At 38.9% G+C, this 19190-nt stretch overlaps 1 protein-coding gene and 2 long non-coding RNA genes across 11 annotated transcripts; 1 reads left to right on the top strand and 2 right to left on the bottom strand.

The window, feature by feature from the left end:
- Positions 1 to 87: 87 nt before the first annotated feature.
- On the bottom strand, positions 88 to 5544 carry LOC135338816 (uncharacterized). Of its 7 annotated transcripts, none has more exons than XM_064534895.1 (19): positions 5407 to 5544; positions 4314 to 4835; positions 4013 to 4191; positions 3809 to 3962; positions 3647 to 3751; positions 3364 to 3605; positions 3135 to 3313; positions 2981 to 3068; positions 2767 to 2924; positions 2519 to 2708; positions 2348 to 2465; positions 2211 to 2302; positions 2037 to 2157; positions 1838 to 1975; positions 1538 to 1777; positions 1315 to 1485; positions 1090 to 1251; positions 415 to 506; positions 88 to 358 (listed from the first exon to the last, which is right to left on the bottom strand). In XM_064534895.1, the coding sequence occupies exons 3-13, from the start codon at positions 4175 to 4177 to the stop codon at positions 2110 to 2112; spliced, it is 1539 nt and encodes a 512-aa protein (XP_064390965.1). In that variant the 5' UTR covers positions 4178 to 4191; positions 4314 to 4835; positions 5407 to 5544; the 3' UTR covers positions 88 to 358; positions 415 to 506; positions 1090 to 1251; positions 1315 to 1485; positions 1538 to 1777; positions 1838 to 1975; positions 2037 to 2109. The 7 variants fall into 7 exon arrangements, with proteins under 7 accessions (XP_064390965.1, XP_064390966.1, XP_064390964.1 ...); XM_064534896.1 differs by having other exon boundaries at positions 1613 to 1777; XM_064534894.1 differs by having other exon boundaries at positions 1315 to 1777.
- Positions 5455 to 16013, top strand: LOC135338818 (uncharacterized). Of its 2 annotated transcripts, none has more exons than XR_010395789.1 (4): positions 5455 to 5553; positions 5678 to 6141; positions 6195 to 15577; positions 15682 to 16013. It is a non-coding gene; the product is annotated as an uncharacterized LOC135338818 (long non-coding RNA). The 2 variants fall into 2 exon arrangements; XR_010395788.1 differs by having other exon boundaries at positions 5457 to 5562.
- On the bottom strand, positions 7155 to 18464 carry LOC135338819 (uncharacterized). 2 transcript variants are annotated; one of them, XR_010395791.1, is made up of 4 exons: positions 18288 to 18464; positions 18133 to 18180; positions 7589 to 18065; positions 7155 to 7496 (listed from the first exon to the last, which is right to left on the bottom strand). It is a non-coding gene; the product is annotated as an uncharacterized LOC135338819 (long non-coding RNA). The 2 variants fall into 2 exon arrangements; XR_010395790.1 differs by having other exon boundaries at positions 7589 to 18180.
- Between the last annotated feature and the right edge of the window lie 726 nt (positions 18465 to 19190).

Raw genomic sequence — 19190 nt, 5'->3', positions numbered from 1 at the left:
CCATAATAAGAATTAATTTATTAACTGTGAATTGAACTGAATTTTATTTAAGGCATGAATATATAGTCTATTGCTATATAGCTCATAGTAATTATTATTCATTAATTTAGTATCATAATTTTATACAGTCAGTTGGTTACTCAAACTATCAATATTCATAATCATCACTATCGTTCTCCGAGTCATTATCTTCCACTATCATGAGATATGCAAGCTGGTCATTTTCGCTGAACGTAGGTTCATTCTTAAACTCTTGAACAGCACAATTGAGGTGCTTAGCAGCATCACTGAGGCCACTCCTCTTAATAGCCAAAAGTCCATCCAAAGTTCGTTTGTTCTTGGTTACGACTGCATATTTCTGCATGTACATACGCATATGCATAATATCAATAGGTTATAATAATAATAGTTTACGTTTGAACAAGCTGAAGGTGTTGTACTAGTGACACTAGAAGACAGGCCATCATCGTTGGATATATCTAAAGACTGAATATCAGCTGTAATACCTGCATGTGTATACAATAATATTACTGTTATAGTGCATGTGATGATTGTATCTATGCATCTGATTGAATTATGCTACGCTGAGCATCTACTCCCTACCAATGGTAACTCACTTTCAAACTAGTACTTTTTAGCAAGCCAGACAAAATTATCTACAAAATCTTTCCCAAACATGCATGTCTGGGGAAATATCAAAGGGAATTATCATAGTTAAGTTATACCCTGGACATAATTATTATATCCTAGCAACTGCATATTATAATTATGATGGTATAATTATAGTAGCATAAAAAAATAGTAAAGTAGTATAAAAAATCGTGTGCTATATGGTATGGGAAAATCCATAAGGCTATCCCAGCTGTTAGGACCTAAGTGGTTGCTAAGTGGTTTGTGGCCTAGATGTTTACTCTTAGATGACCCTAATCTGGAAAAGATTGACAATGAATTGTGATATTGAAAATTCTATAATACATGCAGTACATACACATGTTAATATACGTATACACAATCGTTTACCACTTGTACTATCAAGCATAGCTATAGAGAGATGTAGGAACAACAACTACAGGTACGTTCGTAACATACCTTGAATATCACATTCAAGCTTATTTGGTACAGAACTTTTAAAGTACATTAAGTACTGGGTCATCTCCAACAGTAGTAGTGATTCTTCTTCTTTCAGTCGCTGAATTTGGTTGTACACAGTAGAAATTTTGTACTTTTCTTGTACTGACACACAATAGCGACCTGATCGAAAGAGTTCAAGCCGGTCACAGTGTATACCTATATGCTGGACTATAACTAGCTTACTTGAAAGGGATGACCAAGGAAAGTTCCCTGATAAAATGTCTTCGTCTATGGCTTGAGGCAGTTCCATGTTGTATTGCTGTATGAGATCATTGTACTGCTTTGCCAATTTCTTGAGTTTTTTGTGGTCATTTGATATTGCTTTCCTGAGTTTTGTCCGTTGTTTGCTAGTAGCTGCACAATTTCATGCACATAAAACACAACCATGCACATTTAATAAACATACTGGACAGCTTTTGAATGTTGGCATGCCTCCTTTGAGCTATTAAGTACCCTAATTCTATACATTCCTTAAACTTGCATGTGGCTGCTCTTGCTGCAGCTAGTTCACACTCGGTATCAACTTGATCCGGAGAAATGGCATTTGATTGCACTATCGTACTCTTTAATTCAGACATCCGTCGCTGGTGGTGAGAGTCACATGAAAGAGAAAGTTTTTCAGCCTCAGCATACAGCTGTTCATTGCCTATAATATTATTATTATTATTATTATAGAGTTAAATATAAAGGCTATAGCTGCATATACCTGTTAAAATACTCATTGCTGAATTAGATCCTCTAACCAGTGGCTGCAACTGTATTGCAGTGACGTTCGACATCTTCAGTTGGAAGTAGTCAACTCTTTGCTGCTCGCAATCAATTATATCACCACCTGAACATTCTCCTAAAAATTAGTGTTAACCACAAATGAAGCTATTTACCACACAGAAATTATAATTACATACTCCTTGCGATTTCTTGCACCTCTTGACGGCATTGTTCGCAATATTCAGGGGTCAGATCCTTACTAACTTTATCTTAAAGGAGAAGCAATTCTTTTTTGAGTTCACCCAGATCACGTCGAGTCTACAGTAGTTAATAAACACACAAAATAGCGTACATGCAAACAATTAACACACCTTGTTTAAGCGACACTTCAAGTAGCTTGGAAGACTACTGATCTTTCTATCATTCCAAAACATTGCTGCTTCTGTTAGCTGTTCTTCTCGGCCTAATAGATAACCACTAATTATTTAGCAAAAATATAATCACACACCAGCTGCATTCATGTATTTTGTTGTTAAGTTGAAACGACTGAGATAGCTAAAGAGCTGCTCCATTTCTTCCCCAGCTCCAGCTGCTGAATTTGGCTGCCACCTTCCACCCCATAATACCTGTACATTACAATGTGTTATGAGAACTTTACAATAGTTAAAAAATAACCTACCTGACAATGCCATGAGTGAGCTTTAGCGTGCATCACAGACAAACATGGTTGGGAAGACATTGCGTCTTTAGTCTCGGGACAGGAGTTCACCTTTGATTTGGCCCAGGGCCAATACTGACACATAACGTCGGCCCAAACACACTTCGCTTTAGAAAAGTACTTTGTGTGGAGATAATGAGGATATCCAAATCTACAAGGAAGGTTAATTTTTCCATCTAGCATTATTACTATAAGAATCTACCACTTACATCTCTCCTCGGAACATGTTTAAAGCTTTCAAAGCTAAGGCATGCCTGCATCCTGCCACCTCCAAGCCAGTCTCATCAAGATTGGCCATTGTCTTCGAGATAGCTTTGGCAGCTTTCCAGCGAGTAGTTCCACACAATCCAGAACTTTCTATCGTCTTCTTGATTCAAGATAAATTATAGTGGAACATGCAAAGAGAATAGATTGAAAACTTACCTCACCAAAGTATCCCAGCACATCTATATGCGTATCTACCTCTTCGTTTTGCACAATGAATCCATCGTAATACTGAGTGTTCGAGCCTCTACAATTAAGGGGTATATCATGAAAACCGTATCACGTATTGCACGTAAGTTGATCTAGTACTTACCTGGGGACTTTGCTATATCTGTAGAGTTTTTTGTTACCATCAAAATGAACAGAATGCTGTTCTGGTGTGCAGCACGGACAATCAAATAGTGGAGAATGCTTTAGTTCACCAATAGAGAACTTGCTGTAGCGCCACTCCCGGAAAGCCTTTCCAAATGTTGCAGGATTTAGTGATCCGACCTGTAAAACATATAATTAGAAGGCCATGAGACAGCATGATGAGCACTTACTCGTCCTTTCGACAAAGAAAATTGCTCTAGTGTTCTCAGAAAACCCACTTCAGACAAACCAGGATTATGTTTCTTCAACAGATCGTAAAAGAGGAACAAATCAGTATCAAAGATGTGTGCTGATTTTCGTGCAGGATTACCAGGCCAATATTGCTCTCTTATTACATCATGGGGCGTTTCTAAGTGGATTTCTTGTCCACAGTTGTCACAAATCGGAAGAACATCATTCAAGTCATAGCGTCCTAACTTGTATACACTGAAGATTGAACACTTTTTACAGTACCTCTTAAATTCACTACAATCCTTTTTGACTCTCTGGGACAAACCGTCACTGTTCCGATACTACAAAGAGGACATCTCCATGGAATGCTGAACGGAATGCATACCCCTGCATGTAACAACAAAAATTGTCATCTAAATTGTTGTGAAAGTGAACTGTCCATACTTTGAGTAGAAAGTATACCATCATACCACACTTCACGATCATGCAAAGGCTGGTGCTTATGAGCTACGACATCACAGATATTGCACATGTACTGTGAAGCGCCGCACTGATGACATCGAATTTGAGGACTTTCGTCACCACACATAAAACAAGCCTATAGTAGAGTATACATGGAAATAAGTCTTTATGGTCATCATAACTTACAGAATCAGCAGGCATTGAAGAGTACATGACTACTTCTTCAAACAATTTGCTGCGGAATGCTTCCCAGTTCTCCTCGCGGGTATCCATACGTTTTCGCCAATCTGATTTTGGCTGGTTATCTGCGATGGACACATCAATGCTCCGGAGCAGGTCATCTAGCCTCATCTGATTATCTGATACTATAACAGAATGTAAATACATATACAATAATTATAATTATTTCCGACAGACTCTACTCGTACTCGTAACGCCAGAACAGTCGCAACATAAGTATAATTGTACTGGCAAAGTCAATACTAACCTGAATCCTCTGTCTCTGACAGCTGAACATCACCAAACTCAAAGCCAGGGTCAATACATTGGTCTTCTAAAAACAGATATCAAAATTATTGTGCCAGCTCAGTGCTCACACCAGTGGCCGACGTGTGAAGAGGTACTGTGTCACGAGGCGGTGGTACTCTACCCCGCTTTCTTTTAGTTTTAGACACAGTTGTGTTAAACTTAGCCGTTTTGCTTGTTGTTCTCACACTTGTGTCGTTGGTATATACTCTCTGAGCTTGATTTCCTCTCTTGTTGGGTCTCATAGCAGCAGTTCAGAATCTAGGTCATTTTCAAGGGCTACACTGTCCTGCTTTTGCCTGTGCTTTTTTCTTTGCTGCCTCAACTTGGACACTTCAGCTTCTAGAGGATCCATTTCAGCTTAGTTGTTGCAGTTGGTGAGAGAGTTGTTGGAGGAGGTTGGATCGAGTCTCTTGCTGTAATAATCGGACCATGCGCTTTGCTGTGTGCTTGCTACTTTAATATTGGCTATTCATGGCCACACCTATATAGATCAATGGTCAATAATGGCATCTTTTCTATTATATACTATTAGTCTATATTCACAATTACAAAGAGTATAAGTGTCACCATAGATAAACGAGATAGATCTATGGTGTCACAACAGCAAGGCCTAAACAATTAGGAAGAGCGGCCTGGAATCGAGGCTAGAACTTGATGAGTCAGTCATGCAGGAAACACATTGTGCTTGAAAAACAGATGACCTTTTTTTTCTTTTTTTTTTTTAGTAAAATATTTTTAGCTCCCCCCTATCAAGAATCCTGGATCCACCCCTGAATGTGATGCACATAATTATAAGTAAAGACCTACATGTACAGAGTGTTATGTACAGAGTGTTATGTACAGGGGCGTACACAGGGTGGTGCTTAGGGTGCTCCAGCACCCCCATCCAGGCTCTGGTGCTCCAGCACCCTATCCAGACTCGGAGAAGCTCAAGTAGATAGTTCAACCATCACTGGCTGGCTAGAAGGAAGCTACACTTACTGCAGCTATCTACAGCTTAATAGTGATAGTTACAATAACTTTAATCTAGCTAGCTAGCCTAAAAAACTTACTTTTCTTCGATCGTTACTGGGATATCCATGGGAACTAATAAAGAGTGGGGAGGGGCTCAATAATAAGGCTAGGCAGCAGGAAGTGGTTTGCTGTATCAAACACTTGATTGCTTCACAACAGCAGCACAACAAGGTTCTTGGATCCAGGTACATGAGGTACATGAATGTATAGTATAATTATATAATTAAGCCTACATGTATGTACAATAAATTATAATAATAATCAATGTTTGCAATGTAAACTACAAAGTCTCTTTTCCTCAACATCAAGGTACGTACTGGTGGTCATACTTTGTACGCTGCCTGTCACCTCCTGGTAAGCTGATCAATCTTTTAGTGGCCTGAAAAGAAAAGAATCAAGACTGTCGTCAGATCAAGCAAAGGAACAAACGTTTATCATCACTTACACTTCTACATTTACACAGAGACTAGACATGATTGCATTGACATTTGACATACCTTAAGAAGAGTTGGCTAGAGTTTGCCATCCCAGGCGAATTGAGCTTCTGGTCGTAAACATTCTTGACTTGCTGATGGCACTGTAAAATACTGTCAGTACTGTGGCTGTGCACCATCTAGAAAACAGTGGGCGTTGCCGACAAAAGGGGCGTGACCCTGGAAGTGGGCGTGGTCTAAAATTTGCGGCGCGCTTCGCGCGCAATGAGCACCCCCATTTACTGAATCCTAGGATCGCCCCTGATGTACGCAGAAGCACAGAGAAATGCTGGGAAAGAGGTCTGCTAGTCTGCATAATTATACCTAACACCTTACGTTTTTTTTATTCCTAGGCGCTAGGCGTGAGTGACCTGGGGTCGATCACTGGTGACTAGGTATAGGAGTGACCGGGAGTCATTATTTGGGGGAGTCACTCGCGCCTATAACACCGTCCGGTCATGGCCGGTGGTATGTTCAGGACTATGGCCAATAATGGTCATGTCCATTCTAAGTTGTTTTTTGTTCATGTTGTATTATGCTCGGCATGTGATATGTTCTATAGTATATAGCACATGGTACTTTGTATATCAGTAAAAATTTAAGTGAAAATATTTGCCAAGGGTATCCTATAAAATCTATGACTAGAACCACACAAAAATATCTGACCTTGACAAGCTTGATAAAGCTTTACAGCCTCTTCACTTACTTTGTCTTAAGAATTCTTCAGAATAATGTTTTCTAAGCTTCAGGAAAGACAAAAGCTTCAGCTAAGAGCCATTCCTCTAATAAACGGGATACTGGCTAGTACACGATGGTATACCAATAAAAAATGTCACGAAAGTGAACGAGAATATACATTCGTCAGAATCTGACGAACGACTGACGCATGCATGCGCAGACAACTAGTACCAGGCCAGAGCGCATAAAAGAGAGGGTTAGGGTTAGGGTTTTATGTGCTCTTGACTACTAGTTGTTCGCCTAATCGTTATAAAAGCGCGGCCTGGGATCGAGGCTAGGAAAAATACAGCACAAACACACTACCGTATACCTCGCTTGCGCATGCGCACCTAGGCATAATAACTAAGTAATAGGCTGTTAACTCGATAATAGATCAAGCATAATCTACCAACCTCTAATAGTATATATGTATCTAACTCAGAGCAGCTATATATGTGCATCAGATCGCTTGCCAATATAATTGTGCTCATGCATCGATCTTGTACAATCATATGAATACTGCCTGTCCCGAGGTATTTTGCACACATATCTGTATATACATGCAGTATATTAATTATATCTATGGTAGATCTATATTTTAATAGTAAACTCAAAATAATGTTTAAGAATTCAATATACTACAAAACAGATTCTATACTCCAGCTATAGTTGTATTCGGTATATACACTATATTTCCCAGTCACTTAATACAGCTATATATATTCTACAGCAGTACGCATGTTCTTTACTTCTTTAGTTGTTTGAACACGTTTGGATATTTCCCACGTTAATCATCGCACAATTGGCTAGTATGTTAAGCGTCAGTGTGATTGGAGCAGTTGTTCCAGTTGAAGCTATGGGGATGGGAATGGGGAATGGGATTCCACCTGAACACGGTGAACCTGAACCTCCATATACCTCCACACAAAAACCACCGCCTGCATATGTATGAATAAACATAATGATTATAATTATGGAGAGCTTATTAGCACTATACATTTACTGCATGCATTAAAATAATGTCATTTACCGCTAACGGTGCAAACATCAATATCAGCCACGGTATTTCCTGCTGGTACTTGGACTCTCACTTGTGTACAGCCTGACGATATTCCACAGTTGACCAAAACATTTACAGCATTTGCAATGCCTGGAATCCAGCCTAGTGCCGGCTGCAATATGGAATTTACAATATTTCCAGCAGTATCACAGTCCTGGATAGTTAGGAAAGATGCTGCTTGACTAATCCGGGCTCTACCCCTGTCTTCATGGGTAATTCTTGATTCTTTCACTGCATTGGACGAATCTTTTAAAGCTTGCAATACCAATGCTTGTGTTAGGGCTTCTTTGTTGTTTTGGCTCATCTGAATTGCCTTCAGCACATCTATCGCAGGTGATCCATTCACCAACTGTTGTGAGCATAAAGCCACTGACACCAGGAGGAAAGCGAATATCTTCATTCTTGCTGCTGATACAAATTGGGTCCTTGGCTGCTTATGAGTTGCTTATACTCGCTCTCTGTTTTCAGCTCATTATATATAGCCTGCATGCTGACCTCGGTACAGTATGCAGACAGAATCCTTTTAACTGCCATTTTTAGTGAATGTAATGTGATCTGTGTATCCAAGAAAAGGTTATAGAGTGTTGACCTATAGTTAATTCTATTAGCACATCCCAATGGTAAACATTTAGCAGTTACTATAAGAAGCCAGAGGAGGTTGGTCACGATTGTTAATTAATCTTCTTGTAACCTCCAATTCCGTGGAAACTTGAGAGAAAGTAGCTATCCTAGCTAAGCCAAAAGGCTGCAAACAATCATAGCCTTTTATACTAGTAGGAAATGATGCTAACAATACTCATGCAGTGATACTAGAAAGCATAGTCATACTCAAAGTAATAAGCCAGAAACTAAGATTAGTCACAAAGTTCCATTTGTTGCTGCACTTTCCTTGTTTCTTTGACTCCTGTCTTAATATAGCAAAAGGCCTATGATTGTTTTTCTAAAGCCGTCTATTATCATAAAGGTGCCCATTATGCCAGCATAATTCTCACACAAATAAGATGCCTATTTTGAGCATATAATTATATATGCTAGCATAATCTATCAAGACCTATATAGTTGCGAGTCCAATTTGATTTATGTAAAACTTGCTAGAATTCACTCCCTCTATAAGCTGGTGGACACGCAACCATCATACAAATTTAAAGTTATACACACGTGCTTGAGCACCCCATGCAGTTGTTGCCACAAGGCCTACAACATGTCTTGAAGTCAAGCATCCTGTGTTTCACGATTCATAATTATTTTCACACCTTCTTTAGCAATGCGATTGAGTACATTCATCATTTATTCTTTATGCTCATGGAATTCTCCTAGAAAGCGCCCATTAAAGCGATTTTACTCATGAGTACCAGTGAAACCTGCACTTCAGCTCTAATGAGCACATACCAGATTAACAAGCGTAGAGATATGTGTTGTAATGACTTTGCTAGCTAGTTATTCACTTAGTCATTTCCTGTTCATAATATTTCCTGTGTTGTAATGTTTACTGTACATGCGCATGAGTTCTTATTACTAGCTAACACTTCTTTTGTATAGGTCTATCTTATTGCTTTGTGCTCTAGCCTGGCAGTCTGCTCCTAGCGGCACCCTTTGTGTATGGGAGCGTCTGCTCCACTGTCTTTGTTGTCTTAGTATATTTACTGTCTATGTTTTGTGCATACTGTCATTTGATCTATGCATGGTTGAATGTTATTAATCTTAATCTTGAACTGCATGCCACACGCTGCTCGGTGCACGAACTCAACATGTGTATAAGGTCAAACTCTTTTTCCCAGTATATTCTGCATCATTAAGTGCACCATTAATGTGACATTCTGTGTATATATGTATAGGCAGTCATTTCATTGATAAGTGCACCAATTAGGCTGGCTGGCATTCTGTGTAGGCAGTCATTTCATAAGTGCACCATCTGGCATTTGCATGTGTTTTAACAGAACCAACAATTCCACTAATCATGATGCATACATGATACATGATACAGTGAGGAGCCTCAGCCCACCATGCAACACCAATACAAACTGGAACAATTAATGTTATAATTATTGTTGTGATACAGTATTACGTATTTCATTTATATAGCCAATAGTTAATCCCATGGTGCTTTCTATACATGCATCAATCCAGATTATTTGATATATATATACATATACATATATATATATATAGGCTTAAAATTATGCACTGAATTAATAGTTCCATAATTTATATGTGCATGCTATACTGATTTAATGCTGATCTGTTATCCATGGGCACACTTATAGTCTTGCATCAGAATAATTATATATACCAGAGTTTGTCAAACTAGTCTGAACTGGTTTACCTATATTATAATTGTTTGAATTATGTAACTCTATAGTTGAGTAACACTGTAATCCTTAAACGCTTTGAGTCATATTTTATGGCACTACCCCAACATGCACGCATGCACACCTATCTTCTGATCATTATTTGCTCATGCAATCTGCTAGTCATCAGAAGAAAGTCGTTTTAAACGTACTGGTTCGAGCTTTTAGCTTTTATTCGACACCAAAGCTTTAACATCAAAATCTGTTAACGTTAAACTACTATATACCTTGTTGTGTTGAGGCCTATATATATCCTATCACAGTGCTATATCGCATTCAGTTGAGTGAGACAGACTGAACAAATTTGTCATGCACTTGCACTAGATCTAGTATTCACTTTTCATAACAACTATAGACAGACCTCAGCTCAGCTTTCCCCCTATTACTTATATATGCCTTTTGGTGCATGTTTCCCCGGCCAATCCAGCCAATCCAGCAACTAAAATTATTAAGACCAAATGTTTCTTGGTCCTAATAATTATTAATTTCACAGCTAGTGTGTACCCATCCCAGAGCAGTATAAGAGCCTCAGTAAAAGATGTTATTGCTGTAGTCAAGTACCAGGCATACCTAGGAATGAAATGTGAGACCATGCAGTACCAGTGAAAACCATGCACTTCACTTTAATGAGCACACACCACGATAATTAGATTAACAAGGTGGATTTACCATATTATTATTATTTTTATAGATATGTGTATATAAGGTCAAACTCTCTTTCCCAGTATATTCTGTGTATACATTAAATGCACTATTAATGTGACATTCTGTGTATAGGCAGTCATTTCATTGATAATTAGTGCACCAATTAGGCCCTGTGGCATTTTGTGTATAGGCAGTCATTTCACTGATAGGTGCACCATTAATTAGGCGGCTGGCATTCTGTGTAGGCAGTCATTTTATAAGTGCACCATTAATTATACCTGAGAGGCCCATCTGGCATTTGCATGTGTTTTAACAGAACCAACAATTCCACTAATCATGATGCATATACATGATACAGTGAGGAGCCTCAGCCCACCAACACCAATACAAACTGGAACGAACAATTAATGTTGTTGTGATACAGCATTACGTATTTCATTGAGTCAATAGTTTTTTTAATCCCATGGTGCTTTCTACAGGCATCAATCCAGATTATTGCTTGATTTTGCTTAAAATTATGCTAATAGTTCCATAATTTATATGTGCTATACTGATTTAATGCTGATCCATGGGCACACTTAGTCTTGCATCAGATACCAGAGTTTGTCAAACTAGTCCAAACTGGTTTACCTATATTATTAAAAGTGTTTGAATTATGTAACTCTATAATATATAGTTGAGTAACACTGTAATCCTTTGAGGCATATTTTATGGCACTACCCCAACATGCACACTTAGGCCAATGTTAATTAATGTCTTGTTTCTGGTTTGTGGGAATCACCTTACCACTACTGAGCAGAGGAGGTATAGGACAGGCGGGGTGCAGCTCTGGCAATTAGCCTTGGATTGAGCAATAATTATCCGCCCACGTCGTATGTTTTTGCTGAGAGTAATCAAAGGTTAATTATACTTGAGCTGCACCACGCCTGTCGGACCTCCTCTGACTACTGAGGGAGGGAGGTTATCATTATCATTATTATGCTGGTAGACTACAACATAACACCTCTTCCCAGACTCTCATAATGAAGAGGCCAATATGATGCACATAAATTATGAATGAAGATGTACACAGAGCGTTATATTTGTACTGTATAATTATGCATGATGTCATTGTGTGGATTTCTTGTTAATTACCACAGAGGCAGAACTTTTCCCATGCTACACCAGCATGATGTCATTGTGTACGGACTTTTTGTTAATTACCACAGAGGCAGACCTTTTCCCATGCATGCTGTGCCATGCAGCATTATAATGTTATTCTGTTAATGATATAAAAAACAAAATTAAGTTCCATGTTGTATCCAGAGAACAAAGAAAGTTTTGAGTCCCATCAGGCATGCACTCATGCACATTAATTTTTTTACTCAACGACATAGCATAAAAGGACAATACTGCAGCTGCACGGTCTAACATGTATGATGTGAATTTTTCGGGTCAGTTTGTAGACAGGAGACTGCTCAGATGCAGAGGCTTGAAGTATCCATGGCAATTAGGTATCAACCCATGCACCAGAGGGCCTGAAATAACTACATCCTCCTGTTCCATGCATGCACTCGTATATACTCCATTAAGAGCTAAGGACTTGAGAGCATATACTGTGGACTACCTAGTATAGAGCAGACTGAACCAAGAATACTGATGATGAGTGCAGTGTTATATCCATGGTGTTTAAATCAGTAATGCATGACATTGTATGATTGAGGAATAAGCCACCATGCAGAAACTTAACAAGGCAATAACTATTGAGCTAAAACTCAGTATAGAGGGGTGTTCATGTGCATGAACGTTATCCAAAGCTGTAGTAACTAGGCTTTGAGAACAGCATCTGCAGTACGTCGTATAGGTCATGCACTGCATGAGACTATCACAGCAGAGTCAGCAAGGAATCAAAACTGTGTTTCTTTATTATAACCACGTTGCAAGTTCAAGCTTTTTATTTGCTCGCTTTTACTAGACAACGAAGCTTTAACATCTATAAATCTAACTTTTTGTAATAGAAGCTACCGTATAGCGCGAAATTTTCGAGGCACTTATATTTCGTGGATTAGCCTCTAAAAGCTATTTCATTGCACAATGTTCGCGGAATGACTGCTTACCGGAAGCCATGCCTTTAAATCTATGCATGTTATAGCAGGTAATACAATTTTTGTGGACTTAATTTTCGTGTAGGATTCTAACCCACGAAATCCGCGAAAATTAAGCCCCTCTAAAATTTCGCGCTATATGGTATTTATGTTGTACCGTATAGCGGGTAAGTTTCGTAGGGTAAAAAATTTGTTTAACTCGAGAAACGGTGGTTTTCGTGAGTAAAAATTTCGTTTAGTCTCGTGGCTGCACGGCATTCCTACGTTCCGATAAGCCACGCCTACGTTAAAATTTCGTGGAGTCAGCCTGCCCACGAAAATAACGAATATTTTACCCCACGAAAATTACCCGCTATACGGTAATGTGATTAATGAACTAAGGGGTCCACCTCCTATGAGTAGCGGTGCAAGTTGAAACATCTGCTCGGGTCCCAGCAACATCTTTGATTGACAACCACAGATTACCACCCATGTGATATACCCATGTGATAGGCATGCAGACCTCTTTCCCAGCATTTTCCTGCTATTTGCTTCTGCATGTTAAACAACGTTCTGTGCATGCATGTATGTTATAGGCATGATTCATAATTATGTGCATCAATGGTCTCAGATTAGTTTACCTGGAAGTCTGGCAAGAGATGTTGTTGTTGTGGTCTAGACTACCAGACATACATACCCAAAATGAGAGCATGCATGCACAGTATCTGGGATATGGAAAACCTATTATAGCCGTTTAGCTCCAAGAATAGGTCTAATTTGATTGAATCAAGGATATGCAAGTTGACCACTGCATGTGTATATGGATGCAAGTTCACCACGCATGTATATGGATGCATGCATGTTCTTGTTAATACCACAGAGGTATGATCTGGGCCATGCAGCTTTCTCGCTTCTGTTTAGTCTAATCTAACTGTCTGCATGGGCTATACCAAAAGTCATAATTCATGAATATAATTATAATGAGGGTAGTGCATGCATATATAGATCTATATAGGTGTTCATTTCGTATTATTGGTCTCAGATTACTCTGCCTGCAATTCATGCATGAGATATAAAAAATTATATCACTTGATATTTGTCACAATCATTATAGTCACGCACTTTGCATAAAAACCACACATCATTTTGTACAGTGTATATGCATGCATGTGTTTTAGCTTGCAAAACCGACATGCACACATTAATGTATAATAATAGCTATATTTTAGGCGGCAAGAAGTCCAATCGGTGATTAATGAACTATATTAAAGGTGTCAAGGTGGGTACATTATGCTGGTATATAATTATATAATGGGCACACTTTGTTCAACAGCACTGCCAAACATGATTTTGAAATCTGATCTAGATTGACTTTTGAACTACGATTTTGGTTTCAAGTATATCATTTGGTATCAATTTACTCATGAGTAAAATCCCGGGCACTTTCTAGAAGAATTCCATGAGTATAAAGAATTAAATGATGAATGTACTTGATTGCATTGCTAAAGAAGGTGTGAAAATAATTATGAATCGTGAAACACAGGATGCTTGACTTTAAGACATATTGTAGGCCTTGTGGCAACAACTGCATGGGGTGCTCAAGCACGTGTGTATAGCTTTAAATTTGTATGATGGTTGCGTGTCCACCAGCATAGGAATTCTAGCAAGTTCTAATTGGACTCGCAACTATAGGTATATTGGTAGATTATATGCTAGCATAATTATATGCTCAAAATAGGCATCTTATTTGTGTAAGAATTATGCTGGCATAATGGGCACCTTTATTTATGATAATAGACGGCTTTGGAAAAACAATCGTAGGCCTTTTGCCGTAATAATTATATATGCATAATTTCTCATAATGCATGCATTGGTAGATATAGTTATCTCCTTAGCATGCATGGCATGATATTCTAGGTTAGATCTATAGTGTCATACATTGACCATTATAAAGTTTGTGATGTTACTCGGATGGTATCAATGGTATGGTCTACGTTAAGCTTGTGGTTTATAGAGGAAATTGAAAAGGAGAATTATAATTATAGGAAATGTCTTGAGCATAGACTGCATGCGGTTGCCCATGCAAGCGGTGTATTGTATTCACTGCTCTGAAGTCAGCTATATAGTATGGAATCTGAATGAGTATAATTATACATGTCTGCATGTATATAGCAGGTTTTGTGACACAATGGGCTCATTAATTGGTATGCAATGTGTATTGTGATCGTGTGCATCTTAGTAACTGCTAAATGTTTTGCCATTGGAATGTGCTAATAGAATTAACTAGGTCAACCCTTCATAACCTTTTCTTGGATACACAGATCACATTACATTCACTAAAAATGGCAGTTAGAAGGATTCTGCCTGCATATACTGTACCGAGGTCAGCATGCAGGCTATATAATGAGCTGAAAACAGAGAGCGAGTATAAGCAACTCATAAGCAGCCAAGGACCCAATTTGTATCAGCAGCAAGAATGAAGATATTCGCTTTCCTCCTGGTGTCAGTGGCTTTATGCTCACAACAGTTGGTGAATGGATCACCTGCGATAGATGTGCTGAAGGCAATTCAGATGAGCCAAAACAACAAAGAAGCCCTAACACAGGCATTGGTATTGCAAGCTTTAAAAGATTCGTCTGCAGTGAAAGAATCAAGAATTACCCATGAAGACAGGGGTAGAGCCCGCATTAGTCAAGCAGCGTCTTTCCTAACTATCCAAGACTGTGATACTGCTGGAAATATTGTAAATTCCATATTGCAGCCGGCACTAGGCTGGATTCCAGGCATTGCAAATGCTGTAAATGTTTTGGTCAACTGTGGAATATCGTCAGGCTGTACACAAGTGAGAGTCCAAGTACCAGCAGGAAATACCGTGGCTGATATTGATGTTTGCACCGTTAGCGGTAAATGAACCTTATATATTTAATGCATGCAGTAAATGTATAGTGCAATAATTATAATAAGCTCTCCATAATTATAATCATTATGTTTATTCATACATATGCAGGTGGTGGTTTTTGTGTGGAGGTATATGGAGGTTCAGGTTCACCGTGTTCAGGTGGAATCCCATTCCCCATTCCCATCCCCATAGCTTCAACTGGAACAACTGCTCCAATCACACTGACGCTTAACATACTAGCCAATTGTGCGATGATTAACGTGGGAAATATCCAAACGTGTTCAAACAACTAAAGAAGTAAAGAACATGCGTACTGCTGTAGAATATATATAGCTGTATTAAGTGACTGGGAAATATAGTGTATACCATAAGAAGGAATACAACTAGCTGGAGTATATAGAATCTGTTTTGTAGTAATAATATTGAATTCTTAAACATTATTTTGAGTTAAAGTATAGATCTACCATAGATATTACTATAATTATACTGCATGTATATAGATATGTGTGCAAAATACCTCGGGACAGGCAGTACTCATATGATTGTACAGGATCGATGCATGAGCACAATTATATTGGCAAGCGATCTGATGCACATAGCTGCTCTGAGCTAGATACATATAGGGGTTGGTAGATTATGCATGCTTGAGATAATTATTACCAAGTTAACAGCCTATTATTCAGTTATTATGCCTAGGTGTGCATGCGCAAGCGAGGTATACGGTAGTATGTTTGTGCTGTATTTTTCCTAGCCTCGATCCCAGGCCGCGCTTTTATAATGATTAGGCGAACAACTATAGTAGTCGCATAAAACCCTAACCTTAACCCTCTCTTTTATGCGCTCTTGGCCTTGCTGTGCATGCAAAGGCAGAATCCAGAAAACTCTCGAAGATAATCGGGTAAGGATCGGCCATGATTATTAAAAATGATCGATGCCAAAAATCCAAGTCTAAATGAATGGCTGCGCATCAGCAGAGCCTTGCAGCTCTCTTCTCAACTCTTGCAGCTACCAATAGCTAGCGTTCTAGTGCAGAGCTAACTACAAGTAGAGTAGCAACACTCGGTGAACAAGTTATTCTACGCACTCTTCTGAAAAGGCTGCAATCAATGGTATTCCAAGTGTATAAGGCATAACTCGAGAACAAAGCATTATTTTGCAAATGGCCACGAATTTCTAGAAGCCTATATAGAAACTCTTACTTGCACTTCATTGATCCTTGAGCAGCTGTAGCAGTCTACACACACACACACACACACACAGACACACACACAGATACACACACAAACACACTACTGTATACCACGCTTGTGCATGCGCACCGAGACATAAAATCATGTCACAATTATTAAGTGAATTTCTTTACACACCATTATGTATATAGATGTTGGCTGAGTTCCTTCAAATGTGGGATGAGCTTCTAGATTGTATATTGGAACAACAACTGTCTGACGAACAGATTGAAAGCGGCACTTCGGATGTCGATTTGTTTTCAGATGAGTATGAAGCCGTACACAACCCTAGTGCTGACTCATCACATCACTCCAATAATGGCTCACAAGATGAACTGACTTCAAACAACAGTGGTAAGAAAACACAAGACTTACATCACGGAAATACCGATGGAGTAGCAACTACACTTCAACCCTCAAAATGTCAGCAACACGAAGGTGTAGAGCAATAAGCTAAGTGCCTGCTGATGGTGTTTTACATAATAATATATAGATCTATATAAATGACTATAGTGATTTGAGTATAATTATATAGTATAGTTGAGCGCATAGCTTAGCCTAAGCAAATATGTGCACTGCAAATTCACAGCTTGATTTTACTGTTAAACTACTTGAATGACTTGTTCGATGGTGTATTCTCCTACAGCCATTCCAGATTTTACACTACCTCTTTTATATAAGGAACTGAGCACTCTCACAAATCCACAATCATTTGCCGTGTATTTGGGCATTCCTCAAGACAAAATTGAGATCATCAGACTTTACAACCTAATAATTGTGGCAAAAGGCTTGGTCAGTGTTGTCTCTTCAATACGCACAAATTGTTTAAAGTTTCACCAAGGGCCAAAACTTTGCAGGTATATATTCAACACTTTACTTGTTTAATTTAGGCACAGCATAATTATACTTGGCTAAAGCTAGACACTGTACAATGTGTATATGCATGTAATTTGTATGTTATATCCCAGAAATTCAATTAGAATCTAACAGTCTTCTAAAATTAACTGTGTGTTTATAATGTAACACTTTTTACAAGTATTTATGTCATACTACACTAAAAAAAATACAGAGCACCATCAGCAGCTCTCTTTTTATTACTAAGTTTGTCATTCCATATTCCGTTCCATATTCCATTCCATTCCGCATTACACTCACCCGCTATTTCCTGTCCACAAACTTACCCCAAAAATTTGTTTTTAACATGTGATATACATGTTAGACCAGCTGCAGTATATTTTCCATGTACTTTTGTATGCTGTGTTGCTAGTATAAAATGTGGGACTCATAAAAGTTTCTCAGGGATACAGTAATAAACATGCGTTTTTCCCACCTTATTAAACAGAGTAATGCTGCATGGCCCATGGGAAATGGTCTGCCTCTGTGTACACAATGGCATTATGCATGTAATTCTTAACTGTCCTTATATAATAGAGCTGAACAGGTTTTCCCAGTAGTCTTACTGGAACATAACTGTACATCTCTTACCAAGCAGACTTTTATGCAGGTAAAGTAATCTGAGAGGTCAATGTCAGTGGCGGATCCAGTGGGGCGCTTTGGGGGCTTGAGCACCCCCCTTGACTTGATGACAAGCCTGAAAAATAGAATCTAGAGCTATCAAGGCTCACTGCGGTTACATTATCATGGCCACACCTAGCCTCGATGCTAGGCCACACCCAGTTTATTACTCTGAGCATGAACTTGATTAGCCTCGACACCAGGCCGATCCGTCTCCAATTGAACGCTAGGTCGCCTACTAGGCCTGGTATTGATTGTATTTGGGCGTGATCTGGGCGTGGTTTTTTAATATAAAACAAATTGACTCTGTGGTACAACAAAAAATTAATCCTCCAACAGTGGTCTTCAACAACAACCTCTGGGGCAGTATACAGCAGGAAATACTTCCCAGAAGACACTTCTTTGGCAGTGGCAACCAAATCTTTGTCGATTCCTTTATTGCTACTGAGGATGGCAGCAGAAACACCGCTATTGTTTAGACTCCTGACCTGGTCAATCATGAGTCTCATGATGAGAGATACAAAGGGAGAGACAATTAACAAGAACAACACTTTTGTCAACAGGAGGAGCCTTGGTCCTACCTAGCTTGTAGTCCATTAAAAAGGGTAGCAACTGATATAGCAGAGAGACTTGCCATACCCCGTTGGGAACCAGATAAACACGTCCCTTCCCTCAAACAGGAGCTTGAGAGCCTGGGCCTGTTCTGCCATGAGAGTGAGGCCATCTTGCTTCAAACAAGACAACGCGTTGCATGCCATAGCTAGCTAGCTATAAATTGAGAACATAACACGGAGCTACATTACTGTAACTTTTACGGGAGTAAAATGCCTCTACGTACACCTTTAGTATTACAGAAAAAAAGCAGGAAACAAA

The sequence above is a fragment of the Halichondria panicea genome, chromosome 7 (assembly GCF_963675165.1).
Source record: "Halichondria panicea chromosome 7, odHalPani1.1, whole genome shotgun sequence".
NCBI lineage: Eukaryota > Metazoa > Porifera > Demospongiae > Suberitida > Halichondriidae > Halichondria > Halichondria panicea.
Note: the sequence above shows the minus strand (reverse complement) of the source record. Positions and strands in the feature narration are given on the sequence as shown.